This window comes from Equus asinus, chromosome 7, assembly GCF_041296235.1.
Source record: "Equus asinus isolate D_3611 breed Donkey chromosome 7, EquAss-T2T_v2, whole genome shotgun sequence".
Lineage (NCBI taxonomy): Eukaryota > Metazoa > Chordata > Mammalia > Perissodactyla > Equidae > Equus > Equus asinus.
The window spans coordinates 108,768,217-108,782,444 of NC_091796.1; the positions used below are offsets into that span (position 1 = coordinate 108,768,217).

At 64.3% G+C, this 14,228-nt stretch overlaps 1 protein-coding gene across 4 annotated transcripts; it reads left to right on the top strand.

Moving 5' to 3' along the window:
• Positions 1 to 1,845: 1,845 nt before the first annotated feature.
• C7H14orf180 (chromosome 7 C14orf180 homolog) lies at positions 1,846 to 13,461 on the top strand. Of its 4 annotated transcripts, none has more exons than XM_014854435.3 (5): positions 1,846 to 2,117; positions 8,300 to 8,426; positions 9,898 to 10,033; positions 11,743 to 11,778; positions 12,193 to 13,461. In XM_014854435.3, exons 2-5 carry the CDS (start codon positions 8,316 to 8,318, stop codon positions 12,396 to 12,398), a joined length of 489 nt encoding a protein of 162 aa, XP_014709921.2. In that variant the 5' UTR covers positions 1,846 to 2,117; positions 8,300 to 8,315; the 3' UTR covers positions 12,399 to 13,461. The 4 variants fall into 4 exon arrangements, with proteins under 4 accessions (XP_014709921.2, XP_070370538.1, XP_014709922.2 ...); XM_070514437.1 differs by having other exon boundaries at positions 1,979 to 2,117; positions 8,300 to 8,417; positions 11,730 to 11,778; XM_014854436.3 differs by lacking the exon at positions 1,846 to 2,117 and adding an exon at positions 3,360 to 3,842.
• The last annotated feature ends 767 nt before the right edge of the window (positions 13,462 to 14,228 follow it).

Genomic DNA, 14,228 nt, shown 5'->3' on the forward strand with positions numbered 1-14,228 from the left:
AAGGAGGGTGGGCTGGGGGCCCTCCTCCTTTCCGACCCACAGGAGAGTCGAGGGTCGTTGCCCCGGGCACAGGGATGAGGACCCTCTGAGGACTCCCCTGCAGAGGGTGGGGATTGAGACTCAGTGGATGGGGACTGGGGACGTGCGCAGAGGGCACAATGGCTTTGATGGGACATCTCCCAGAGCCGGGCTGGAGCTCCTGAGCTGACCTAGGGCTGCGGGCCTCGGGGCGAGCTAATAAACCTCCCAGGAAACTGCTGCCCCCGCAGCCACAGCACCGCACGCACGGAGGGCCGTCCCCCGCCCTGGTCACAAGAGGGGACGAAAGCAGCTGTGCGGGAGCCCCGGCCTGGGGTGCAGCCCAGTGTCCTGCAGGTGTGAACAGGCCGCAGCCCTGCAGGACAGGAGCCAGGTGGAGGTTGTCACCCGGCCAGCGCACAGCCGGGATGGGGTCTCACCTGGCTCCAGGACCCCACAAAGCCAAGCTGCTGGCAGGACCCCCCTGTCCCACCATCCTCCGTGGTGTCCCCAGAACCGGGCTCAGCAAACTGCATCCCTCGTCCAACCTGCCGGCCCCAAGGTTTTGTAAGTAAAGGCGAGCAGAGCTTTGCTGAAACACAGCCGAGCCCCTTCCTGGCCGCGGAGCCGAGCCAGAAGCATCTGCCACCTGAAGGCATTTACAAGGAGCGTTTACACCTACCGAGCATGAGAGGCGCGGCAGCCCCAGAGCTCCCACACGGATGTGTCCCAGTGGTGGGTTCGAGGCCACAGCGGCCACGTGTGGCCCTCAGGGACCCTGGGGCCCTGCGAGGCAGCTTCCCCTGCGCTCACACTGCGCCTCCCAGCCCCAGCACACCCTGGGCGCCCTGGGAGTCCTGCAGCTGTACCCGAGTGGGGTGCCCCCTCTCCACCCCTAACAGAGAGACATGGGGTGGGGGTCTTCCTTGCTCCTCGGGCAGCCCCCTCACCTGGCTGGAACCACACAGGCCCATCAGAGATCTGCCCACACTTGACCCCCATGCCCTCAGCCACCTGCATCCACCTCTTGGACCCGGTTCCTTCAGGGCTGCCACATGCGCCAGCAGATCAGATCAGGCGCCAGTCAGGGGCACGAACACTGGGCCAGGTCCACCACCTCCTGGCTGTGTGACTTTGGGCAAGTTGCCTCCCCTCTCTGAGCTGCACGTTCCTCGTCTACAAATGCAAGGTAGCTCCGCACCTGCTGGGCAGGGCGGCTGCCGCTCAGACACAACAGGGAGCTGAACGTTCCCCACCCCCAGCCAGGGACAGACGCTGAGAAACGCTGGACCCTCCACCCCTGCTGCCCCCTTGACCCAGATGCTACCCCCACTTGCTGGGGCAATATGGGGGCTCAGCCACTGTGCCCCAAATCAGCAGCACAAGGTCTGAGCTTTGCCTTCTCCTCCTGGGAACCCAGGGTGCAGGGGTGGGAAGCGGGAGGGGTCCCTTCGCAGTCCGGGCTCCCTCTGGGGCAGGGTCAACCAGGGGCTGGACTCTGTGGTTGCCCCCCGACAGCCTCCGCCCTGTCCAGGTCCAGCCCCCCCATCTCCCACCCTCCTGCTCCCCCGACACACTTTGCCTCTGACTGCAATCTGGGGGTTTTCTGAGGGCTGCGCAGCTCTGGAGCTGGCCCGGAATATGCACGTCGGCCAGGGGACAGGGAGGGGGCACCAACCCTCGTCTCACCCGCAGGCCTGGAGTACGCTGGGGCCTGGGAAACGGCCACATCCTTTCCCGCACCGAGGCCAGTGGCCTGTCCACGGGGTTGCTGCTATTTCTGCCAAAGGGGAGAGGTAATTATAGCTCCGTCCTCACCAGCTGGCCGAGCTCTGCAACCTGGCAGAGGGGCCTGGGGCGGGGACGTGGGCCGGCCACAGATTGGCCTGCAGGCAGGTGGGCAGCACCTCCAGACCAGAGCACTGGGAGGTTGGGCGGACTCGGCCCCGTCCTCCTGTGTGTCCCAGGGCCGGCCTCTCCAGGGGACAGGAGGGGCGCTGCTGGCTGAGACCAGGCCAGGATCGTGCTGGACTGTGCCCAGTGGGGGACGCCACAGAGCCCAGCTGTCACTGTCCCTCACGGACCCTGGAGTGAGCCAGGTGAGATCCCAGCTCAGGGGAACAGGTGGACACTCAGGTCCCATTTGGGGATGAATCTGTCAGAGGGGGGAGATTCCCAATGTTGGAGAACCTGCCACGGGCGGACAGGCAGGTGGGCCAGCAGTGGACTAAGGCTGGACAGAGCACACTGTGGCCCTGGACAGGGGCTGGAGAGCCACCCATTCCGTTACCTGGGATGTGGTCTTTCAGTGCAAAAATGGGCAGGGTCCCAGGAAAACCAGGGCCGATGGTGACCCCAGAAGACCTAGCTCCCCGAACCTCATGTCTCGTCTGAACAGTGGGATGGCGGGTGAACTCAGTGATGTCTGGGCCCCTGGCACTCTGAGCCCTTGCCCAGCAGCCAGGCCTGACCCAAAGGGCCAGCCCTTCCGCCCCACTCCTGCCTCATGCCTGGCTGGCTGCGAGCAAAGCGAGAAACCTGGCCAATTTAGCCAGAAGCTGGAGCGCCGGTCTCTCCAAGCTTGGCCCAGAGATGAGCCAAGCGCAGTCCCATCGGAAGTCCCCGGAGCCAGGGTTCTCGGTGTTTTGCAGAGGCCACGGCCTGGGCAGCAGGGTCAGCGTGGACTCCAGCAAGCCCTGCCCAAAGCCCCCGTCGCAGCCGAGCCCAGCAGGGGATGGCCTCGGGACTGGGGACCCTGGAGACCAGGCCACAATGTTGGGGAATCCCCAGGGAACGAGCCTTGTGCTGAGCTGACTTAATCAGAAGGACTCCCCACCCTGGCCCACTGTGCGCGTGGGGCGCCCCTCTGGCTCAGGACGCACCGTGTGTTCATGTGGTGCCTGCTGCGTGCAGCTGCCTCCAGGAGGGTTAGCACATTGTCTCCACCTGCACAGCCCTCGGGATGGTCGCAAAGGACCCCTGTTCTACGCAGGGGACTGGAACAAGGGCTGAGTGACCCGCCCGGGTCTCACTGTGGCCAGGGTCCGGGAGGGGTCCACCTGCCCCCATCTGCCGGGGGCTCTGGAGGCTGAGGTCTGCTGTCGCCCATTCTAGGGTGTCCCTCTGCACCCAGCAGACACGCAGGTGTCACTTGGCCCCGCAATTGCCCCCATCCTAAATGCACCCAAAGACGTGTGGGCTGCGAATCCCAGCACGGGAAGGGGTCTTGGGGGCCACCAGGCCAGCTCCTGCTCCTGCACCCCCTCCCGGCAGGGCAGCAGCCCACTGAGCCAGCGGTCAGCCCGGCAGGGCCTCCCCAGGAGTTCTCCTCTTGCTTAATCAGAAATACGTGTTATCTGGGGAGCTGCCAGCCCGTTCCCGGCTGGGAGTGCTGGGCTGGGAGCGGCCAGCCTTTCTCTGGAGCCCGCCGGCCTCACTCTGCTCCCCGCCCTCCCAAGGGGAGGCCAGTGTGGGGGTGTCCACAGCCTCCTGTCTCCTTTTCTGGAGAAGGCGCAGCCTGCAGGTCTTCTCCCCATTAATCCAGCCAAGCTGCTCCAGGGAGGGGGAGGTCAAACACCCCCCGGGGCCACCAAGCCCCGCGGTGACAGCCTCCTCTGAGGCCGGACTGTCCAGAGGGCAACAGGGCGGCGGGCCCTCAGGGCTGCTGAGGCCACTGCCCCGTAGCTGTAATGGAAACTTCTCAGCTGGCCTGTGAGCCTTGACAGCTCCAGTTCCCACTCTGCTCCAGGCTCTGATGGCCAGCGGATTGCTGGCCGGCGGTGGTGAGCTCACCCGAGCGAGGCGCGTCACCTGCAGGAGCCCAGGTGGGCCGGGGCAGCGCAAGTGTGTGTGAGTGAGTGTGTGTGTCTGTGTGTGAGTGCACATATGTGATGCATGCGTACAAGTGGGATATGTATGGTGCGTGTGTACATGTTGGGGGGGGTGTATGGGGACGAGGGGGCTTCTGAGCTCCAGCCTCTCCCCGGCGAGGTCCCAGCGTGGCCCTCCCGCCTTCCCCTGGCTGGGGACCTCTGGAGGAGGCGTCCCGGGCAGCAGGACAGCAGCAGCAGGAGCCAGCTGGGCTCTGCTCAGGCTCCGGGACCTGCCAGGCCGGGGTGAGGCTGTCTGCCTCCGGAGGGCTGTGAGATTCGGCAACTCCTCAGTCCCCTGAGCCCTGGGGGCCCTGAAGGTGAAGGGGCACAGCACAGGGTGTGAGGAGTGGCAGGGAGCAGGCGTGGGCACTAACCCAGCTGCCAGCCCCACGGTCAGAGCTGAGGAAGGGCCCCTCCCCGGCACGGCAGGCACTGCTCTGGGGGTCTCAGAGCGACCCTGGGGAGGACGGAGGCACACCAGCTGTCAGAGCGTGTGGGCAGGCATGGGGCAGGCAGGGCACATGAGAGTGGACAGGGCACACAGGTGATGACAGCCTGGCCCAGGAGGAGGTGGGGAGCCCAGTGAGTGGCGTCACCGAGAGATGGGGCTGGGGTAGGTGGCAGAACAGGTGGCCGGACCCCAGGGCTTGCATTATCCGAGGCATTGACCTGGCGAGAGCCGACCCAGGCTGCCTCACACGGCCCTGGAGGCCAGTGGGAGCCGCCGGCCGGGCAGAGAGCTGGGCTGGAGCACCCAGCCTTGGTGGGGCCGCTGGGCTTCTCGGTGCCGTCACCATGGCCCAAAGGCTTCAAGCCAAGATGCAGGCGGAGGGAGGGAGAGAGGGAGGACGAGGGAGAGGGCTTTCCGCCAAACCCCACAGATGGGGGTGAGGGGGGGCGGTCTTGTGGATGCAGGCCCTAAACCAGACCTCTGCTCCTGGAAAGGGGGGCAGGAGCCCAAGGCCCCCAACCCAGTGTCCCTTGGGGCCGGCCTGGCCTGGAGCCCGAGGGAAGGCCTGTGGCAGAGCCTGGGCCTGGGGCCCTCTTGGCGCACCCCTGAGCAGCAGGCCCGTCCAGACAGGCCCATACCCAGAGACGACGCCGGGCAGCCCTGGGCTCTGAGCTCAGGCTCCAGAGTCCAGCAGACCCAGTCCCTACCCAGGTGCTGAGCCCTGGCGGGCCTGGGGTCCCGTTCTGTCCCACCCCCCCAGGAAGCGCCGTGCCCCTCTCTCTAGAGACGTGAGAGGGGTCTGAGAAGGCCTGCCCCGGAGGGCACGCCCTCCCCGGAGGGGGGACGTGCTGACACTCTGCAGGCCCCAGGCCTGGAGCTATTTTCCACCCTTTATCACCTATCGGTCACAGCCGCCTGGAGGGAAGGGCACTCTTGTTACACACTGTCCCTGCCAGAGCCCGAGGCCTCCCGCCCCTACGCGGGTCCTGTGCTCGGCCTTCGGCCATCCAGTCCTGGGGCTGGGGGTGGGGGGTGGCCAGAGGCAGTGCCACCCAGAGTAGAATTCACCTGCTGAGTGTGCCAGAGCCACACCCTCCTCCCGTGTTTCTGGTGGGGAAACTGAGGCCCAAGGCGGTCACCCCTCTTGACTGAGGTCACTGAGCCAAAGGACAGAGCCCAAGGCTCAAGCCAGTCCTGGGATCAGCAAAGGCCCTGCTTCCATTCGGAGGAAGTGACCCTTAAGGGGAAGCTGGAGCCTGAGCAAGGCTGTCGAGGGGGCGGGGCTGGGGGGCCACCTGGGAGCAGAGAACGGCCCAGATGAAGGACACAGCCTGAGAAGGCCCAGCAGGGGAAAGGGGACATCCCACATGAAGTGCTCACTGTCCACACACGGGACAGACCGTCCTAGGCTCTGTGCAAAGTCACACCCTGTCCCAGAATAATAACAACGGTGGCCAAGGTCACCGAGCACAGGCACCGTCCAGGCTTGCTTCTAAGCCCTGACGTGCTGCCTCGCTCACCCTGGGGAGATCCCGCGAAGGAAGCTGCTGTGAGTATTCCCATCTTACAGCCTAGTAGACTGAGGCACAGAGAGGTCAAGAGATTGCCCAAGACCACACAGGGCCACACAAGGCACAGGATGCAGCTGGTTGTACCCAGCAGGCTGCCGGCACTGGAATCACCAAGCTACCCTGCTGGGTGACTGCCAGGGACACACACAAACACACCATACATTCACACCGTCACACACAAGGTATACACGCACGCACCCAGCCACACACATGCACACACATATGCCTACAGGCACATTCACACTCACACATGCAGACACACAGTTGCACACATGTGCATACAAGCACAAGGGCACGCACACTAGTGTGCAAATGTACACACACACATATATGCATATGCAGTCACACCCTCCCACACGTACACACTCACACAGGCTCCACATACACATGCACACAATCACACACAGCTCTATACTCACTGCCACACAAATACACGCAAATGTGTGTGCACACTCCATAATACTCACATACACCTCACACATGCACATAAGCATGCACGCACACACTGACATGCATGTGCACTCACACATGCACACTCGCTCCCACAAACACGTGCTCACATATGTGTGCACACTCACATGCACACACATACTTGCACATCGTCCCATAGCCCCTGGGGTAGACCCAGGCCCAGGGTGCCCAGCAGGGGCTCAACAGCTGGGCGCTGCTGACAGTGACACCGAGGTGCTGGCCTGAGGTCCCTGCTTGGTGGCTCAGCCAGTCCTCAGCCCCTCAGGCGTTTCCTCAGCTGGAAGGCAGGTCCGGGCCTGCTGCCCTCCTGAAAACCAGTCCTGCAGACGGGCCAGCCTCCCGCCTCCTGCCTAGCTCCTTCCACAACCCCATTTACAATAAAAACCCCAATGCTGCGATAGGAGGAAATTGCTCCTTCTGAAATCATTGAGCTGGTCCAGGCGGCATCCACACAGACGTGGTTAATGGGGTGCTCTGCTCATCCGCGTTATTTATGCCCCCCGAGGGATCAAGGGGTGCAGCCAGCCTCTTCCTTCCCAGGCGGAAGAGTGTGTGGCCGCCCCGGGGCCACCACCACCCTCACCCAAACCCGGCCCCTCCCTGCAGCCCTCCCCCTGCTCACCCCGTGAGGCAGTCTCGCTCCATTTGGGGTGGCCCCGAAGGAGTTGCATTGGGGATGGTGCAGGACCCTCACTCGCAGCCCCCTTCCCAGCCCTCAGGGGCACAGTGTCCTTGAAGGATGGATGGAAGGCAGGGATGCGCCTCATAATATGCAAACGTGCCCTATACAGAGCAGGGAATGTCCACCAAGGGCCCAGACCAGGGACCCCTGCACGAGCCTGGGGCTGGGGATGAAGAGGTGCCTGTACCGCCCCCTCGTCATCTGGGGGGAGGGGGGCACGGAGGACCTGGCCGTGCTCCCCAGCATTGGCCTCGCCACATGGCCATCTCTGATCTCGATTTCCCCACGTGTACAATGAGGGGGTTGGGCCTGTCACCCCCCAGGGCCCTCGGAGGACTGATGCTCCATGCCTGGATTCCCCTCACAGGTGCCCGGCGGGGTCACCCGAAGTGGGATGGAGGAGGTCTCAAAAGACAAGGACCCTTCAAAGGGTGAAAGAGAATCCACACCAGAGGGGCTGCAGTTAGTGACGGGCGGTAGGGATGCACAGCCCCTCAGCGATCACAGGCTCAGAGAAGACAGCAGGAGGTGCCCCTCACACCTAGCTAGAAAGCAATTTAAACGGGGTGAGAGAGGGAGGGAGGGAGGGAGGCAGAGAGAAGGAGAGAGACAGAGACAGAAAGAGGGAGAGAGGCAGAGAGACAGAGAGAGGCAGAGAGGGAGAGGCAGAGAGACAGAGAGAGGCAGAGAGGGAGAGACAGAGAGACAGAGTCGGGCATGCCCGAGGGACGGGCCTCACCCCTTGCAGCCCCACACAGTGGGCGTGACCCTCGCAGAAGCCTTTCCAAGCCCCCTCTGAGCCCCGACAATGCCCTGCCCCCCACCCCATCATCACTCCTGGAGCCTCCCCCATGAGAGGAGGAAGCAGAAATATTCATTGCAGCCTAATTTGTGACATCAAAACATTGCAAGTGACAGTAATAAAATGCAAGCTTCCTGAACACCGGCCTGGAGGGTGGCTGTCACTGAGGACACAGCCCCTGGAGTATTACGCAGCCGTGAGAGGTGGAAACTAGGAAGACAGTGGCAGCAGGGCAGCTGCTGGCAAGAGCAGTTCTGAGCGGGTTCAGGGTTCTTTGTGCTGGAAGCGTCAGAGGGAGAATGGTACATGCTCCAGGGCGAGGCCGATGGAGGCCGGGAGGCCAGCTCGGCTTCCTGCGGGGAATTCCTCCTCCTTTTACTTTTTTCTGACGAGTGTTGCCTGTGCAATGAATGATGTCTGTGCTCATCTTAGGACCATGTTCCAGTAAATGAGGACTACAGCACAAACCTTGAGCCCCGACTCCCGGCCAGAGACGCCACATCAGACCAGAAAGAATGAGGAGGCCGCTCCAGGCACCGCGATGCCCAGGGTGGGGAAGGTAAGGCAGGGTCCCAAGCAGGCCCTGGTCCCCGGGTGGCAGGGCTGAGCACACCCGGCTCCAGGAGCTGGGCTTCCACTGGGGGTGGGGAGGGGGGAAGAGAAAAGGGAGGCTGGATCCCTGCCATTGCCCTGAGCTGTCCTCAGCCTTGGGAACGGAGAGGGGAAGTTGCGGAGTGGCACTGTAAAGCTTTGGTCTCATAGAGAGGGTCAGAGGCCCCCAGGGTGAGGTGCAGCATGACCAAAGGTGCATGGCATTGGGCCAGGGCTGAGGGTGAGGGTACCGTGTGCAAGCAGCAAGAGGGGCCGGACCAGGAAGTCCCAGGGGCAGGGCAAGGTGGTGGGTGGAGGCAGAAGAAGTGGGAGCCATGCAGGGTTCTGGAGCATAGCAGCAAGTCTGGAGGCCTCTCTGGCAAGGTTGCCCTGGCAGCCGAGGGAGGAAGGTGTTGGAGCGGGAGGGGGTGGGGAGAGGAGGACCGGGAGGTGGTCAGCATGCAGCGAGGACAGTCTAGGTGGGGGACAGGGCAGGGCACAGTAGAGGGAGGGCAAGGGAGACAACAGGGGCTCTGAAAGGAGCAGGTGGGGCCCCGACTTCAGACCCCAAATCCCGACCTAGCCTCTGAAGCTGCTGCTGGGCCTGGGCAGGCCACAGGCACTGGTGTGGCAGCCGAGGGGAAGAGACGGCCACGGAGCTGGGCCCAAGCGCAGGAGGAGCGGGACGACGGCGCCCAGAAGGCCAGCAGCAGGCTCTGTGCAGCCAGCCGCCCCCAGCCCAAGACGGCCCGGCTCACAGGCGTTCTCGCTCAGAACAGCCTGTTGTCACATTTTACAGACGGGCACACTGAGGCTCAGAGCCGTCTGGTTATTCCCGGCTCCACCTTCCACCCTCGGAGTGGTGGGAGGGCGGCCACTGGGCAGACACATGTCCAGGCTCTGCCCTCCCAGCCTGGGGTCTCATGCTCAGATCCCTCGGTGCCTGGCACAGAGGAGGCCCCGGGCAGGGTGTTCCGGGACCCCGTGAGGTTTTGTATGGCAGCTCGGTACGAGACAGCCCTCCACGGATGTTAGCCGCTACCATCCTCGTCGTCATGATTGACACGTGCAAACTATTACCGACCCTGTCGGGGTCGGTGAGGGGCAGAGGCAGGACAGGAGACCCGGCCCGCCAGGTCACTGACCACGTCGGTGGCACCACTAACACCACCATCTGATTGTGACCTGCCCTGGTGGCTTTGTTCAGTCCTCCCCACCCAGGGGCAGCCCCAGGGGTCAGCCCAGCAGGCTGGGGCTGGAGCGGGGGGCTGAGGGCAGGCCTGCAGGGGGTCTTCACACTTGTCTGGTCCCGCACAGCACGTCCCTCTCTGTAAACCGAGAGGCGGTGGCAGGGATCCTGGCCCAGGCAGCCTGTCTCCAGCCCCCGGGCCCGGGGGGAGGAGCTCACTCCTGCCCGCTTCCCTCTGCTCCCATCCCAGTCCCAGGAGGACGACAGGACGTGCCCTTCCTCCATCCTGAGACGAAGCTCAAGGGGGCGCCGCGGCCAGGGGACCGAGCCACAGAGGACCTCGAGGCATGTGCGGTTCCACGAGCCCCTGGAGGTGGCTGTCCACTGTAAGAGGGGCGTGGCAGGCCCACCAGGGCCGGGGGCCAGGGGCCAGGGGACACTGCATCCCAGGACCTCACGGAGGGTCTGGAAGGACCACTGTCACCTGTCCTATCCTCATAGGCATAACCCTAATAAAACCTGGGCCTGTGGGGTCAGCCTGGACAGAGTGACAGTCAACCGACAGCAGCTGGCAGGAAAAAACGTAACCAGAGCAGCCCCAGACCTTCCTAACGCCGGCCGCTCTCCCTTCCAGCTCTCGAAGCTTCTCAGGGCCCCTCAGCCCCTCCCACCCCCTCCGCCTTCACCACCCCTTCCCAAGCTCTCCCAACCCCAGCATCCTGGTGCCCCCTCCCCCAGAGCCCCCTCACCACCACCTGCCCTCCCCTCCCCTGGGCCACCTCATTCCTGCTCCCACCCTGCCCATGGGGCACAGCCCCTGTATCAGCTAGCCATGCTGTATAACAAACCACCACAAACTTAGCTTCCAAACACCCACATTATTCTCTCAGCAATCCCAGGGGTCAGGCATCTGGGCACGGTTGTCCCTGGTCCTCTGCTCAGGGTCTCATAAGGCTGCCATCCAGGTGTGGGCCAGGGCTGGGCCTCATCTGAGGCTCAGGGCCCCGTTCCAAGCTCCTGGGGCTATTTGCAGAATTCATGTCCTTGCAGCTGTGGAACTCATGCAGCACCGCCTTCGAGGCCAGTGGCCGACTGGCTCTGACCTTCGGACGCTCTTTTTCAAAGAGCTCGCCTGATTAGGTCAGGCCCACCTGAGATGATCTCCCTCTCGATGGACTCAAAGTTGACTGCTCAGCAATTTTCATTATGGCTACAGAGTCCTTCCCCTTTGCCATATTCTGTTGGGTAGAAGCGAGTCACAGGTGCCCCCTCCCCCACTAGGGGGAGAGGACCACACAAAGGAGAGCATGGTGTGGGGCAGAACTGTGGGGGCATCTCAGGTTCTCTCTGCCATGGCCCCCCAAGAGAGGCGCTTCCCAAGTCCTCCCGAGTTGTGGATGCACCTCACGGCCCTGATCCGCGGCAGCATCTCCCTGGATGGCCCGTCATGACTGTCGGGTCCAGGCGCCAGCTCCTCTCGCGGCAGCCGGTGCCTCCTGCAGCCTCCTCACCTGCTCCTCCTTCCCCAGGATTCAGCCCCCGCCCCGCCTCCAGCATGTCTCAGCACCCGCCCGCCCCCCCCCCCAGGAGCTTCCCAACAGCCCTGGTCACAGAGGTCTGCAGATGGAGGACCAGGCACCAGTCGGGCAGGGGGAGGTCTGGGGTCCCCCAGTGAGCTGTGCAGGTGGGACGGGACTGGTGGACCCTCCCCGAGTGCCAGCCCCCTCGCCTCTGGACCCACGACCCCTACGGTCCCCTCCCCGCAGGCTGCCTGTGGGGTCACCATGCCCCAGGCTCCCACAGGCTCTGAGAGCAGCGTCTGGGGCCCCGCATTCTGGCAGGCTGAACCCCAAGCAGCGAGGTGGGGTCAGAACACTGGGTGGCCCCGAGCAGACTGGCCGACTGGGGGAGGTGTGGACGGCCCAGCCCGGTCAGGACCCTGTGGGAGCTGTGTGTGACACGGCCCCAGCTCAGGGTCCTTTGGGTGGGCAGGTTGAGATGAGGAGCTCTGGGTGGCACCTGGCAGGCTGCGGCCGTGTGCCCCCCCAGCGGGGAGCCCCCGCTGCCCAAGTCCACTCTCAGTTCTCCTTCCCAGACATCGCCAGCAGGGAGCCCACCGTCACCACCAAGGGTAAGTTCTGAGCCCCCCACTTCCGCCAGGGACCCTCACCCCCACAGCACATGCAATGCCCAGTGTGGGCCCAGCCCCAGGCCACCCTCAGAGCCCCCATCAGCTCCAACAGGGCCCCCCACCCCAGCAGGGCAGCTCCCTCAGTCGGGGTCCCTGAGTGGGGGAGCAGCGCAGGGTCCTTGCATGGAGGCCATGTGGCACCAGCAGAGGCCCCGGGCACTGACGCGAGCATGGGAGTCAACCCAGGGACCCCACCCCGATGGGCAGAGCCGCGGTGCCACCATCGGGATGAGCCTGGCTCTCCCCGCAGCCTCCCCACCACCCTGCAGGGAGGAGGGAGCGGAGCCCCACAGGGTCCTCATTGCGGGGTCAGGCACAGGGGCAGGGACTCACCGGGGCCCCCTCCACCCCCAGCGTCCAGCCGGCCCCGGCCCCGAGGCAGCTCCCTGCTCCTGCGACTGTCCGTGTGTGTGCTGCTGCTGCTGGTGCTCGGCCTGTATTGCAGCCGGGTCAAGCCCATCGCGCTGGCCCTCGAGGACCTCCGCGCCCGGCTCCTCGTCCTCATCCTGCGCCTGCGGCACGTGGCCGTCACCTGCTACCGCTGCCTCCTGCGGCTCTGACGGCGGCCGCAGCCACTCACCCCCACCCTGTGCCCTGGGCAGGAAGGCTGGGCTGGGAGGAGAGCCAGCGGGGGGAGCCCTCATGAACCCGGGGACTAAGAGGGGCTGCAGACGGGGCCGACGGGGGAGGGGGCCCAGGAGATCAGACACGGGCTGCAGCAGCCCACTCACTCAGGCGGCCTCTCCTGTTTCTCACGTGGGGTTCACTGCGAAGTTTTATTAGAAAAAGGATTCCACTGCTAAAAATCGAGACCCGCATGCTCTAGCCCCCAGGCCGGCCCTTGAGACCCCTCCCTCATCCTGCGGGAACCGTCGGGGCCCTTGGCCTGGCCTGGATGAGGCCATGTGGAGCCCCGTGAAGACTGGGACACCCTGCCCCCTATCTGTGGGACCTCGGAGAAGGTGAAACCAGCCCTTTGCTGCTCAGGGCCTGCGGGGCGGGGACCTCGAAACCCCTTCGGGAGAGACGGGTCTGGTTGTTGGAGTGGGGGCACTGCCTCCTGCAGGCCCCTCCTGAGGCTGCATGCAGGGTGGCCCCGATGCCCCCACCTTGTTGGTGGTGTTGGGCGCCATCCTCTGAGCCCAGGTCTGACACCCACACTGAGCCCCAAGGCCTGAGGGTCCTCTCATGCCTGGGGGAAAGTGTCCAGCCCCGCTCCCCGTGGCCGTCCCGCCGACAGCAAAGGGCCGAGAGGCGAGGTCGCTCTGCGTGGACCCCAACACCTTCAGAACACAGGCATCCGGGCCTGGATCCGAGCCCGCACCACACACCTGTGGGGCCCGGGTGTAGACACGGCGCCCTCACGGCAGGGCCAAGGGGAGCCACGTAGTGACAACCTCCAGGCGCCCCTCCAGACCTGCCTAGAGTAGTGAGGCCTGAACAAAACAGACACCAGAAGGGACTGCCGGGGGAGACGCCACGCGCCCGGGACAACCTTCAGACTGGCATCCATGGGCGACAAACAACGTGCTGCCCTTTTGGGGGGCTGTACTCTAAGCCTCTGTCCCCACTACTTATGCGGGGAGACACGGATTTCCTATTAAAACACGCTGCCACCTCTTTCACTCTGGGACTTTTACCCAAAGGAGAGAAATGGGGACCCATTTGCTGTAGAATTCACTTCAGTAGCTAAAGCAGAGATGGGACACTGGGGGAGCCCCCTCTGTGGGCCTCAGGGGCCAGGGCAGCAGTCTCCAGCCTCCCTTTCAGCTTCAGAACTCGGGGAGCCCAGCGGAGAGGCGCCCATTTCCAGGAGCAATGGCCTAGAGGGGGCCACGGGGGGTGGTCTAGGGCCCAGCCCTCAGGGACCCTCCAGCATCAGTTACCACCACCCCTGCACCGGCCCGGCCCCCCAAGCCTGTCTCATCTGACCGACCCCTTAAAGAGGGCAGGTTATCGCCCCATATTCCAGACGGGGCTTGGAGAGGTCAGGTGCCGGAGCCCACAGGGCCAGCACAGGCCTCGGACTCAGCCCCCTCCAGCCCTGGTCCTGTCTGCGGGACACAGCCTGGAAAGGGCTGGACACCCCGGGCCTGCAGGGGGAGACGAGGCGGCCCCCCAACAGCCTGCTGCTCTCAGGCAAGGGCTGTTCAACTTCAGAGGCAGGCTGGGCTCTGGGGGTCTGCAAGACTATGACCCCCACTGCTTTGGGGAAGATATTGCTCAAGACGCCACCATAAGCCCGAGACATCCGAAACTTGAAACCCCTCCTCAACCTGGGGAAGCTGCGATGGGAATGGTGAGAGTGGAAGCCGCCAGAAAACACGCAGAAGGCCAGGTCCTGAGGCCCCAGGAACAGAGGGCAGCTCTGAAATCCTAGAGCCGAGCTG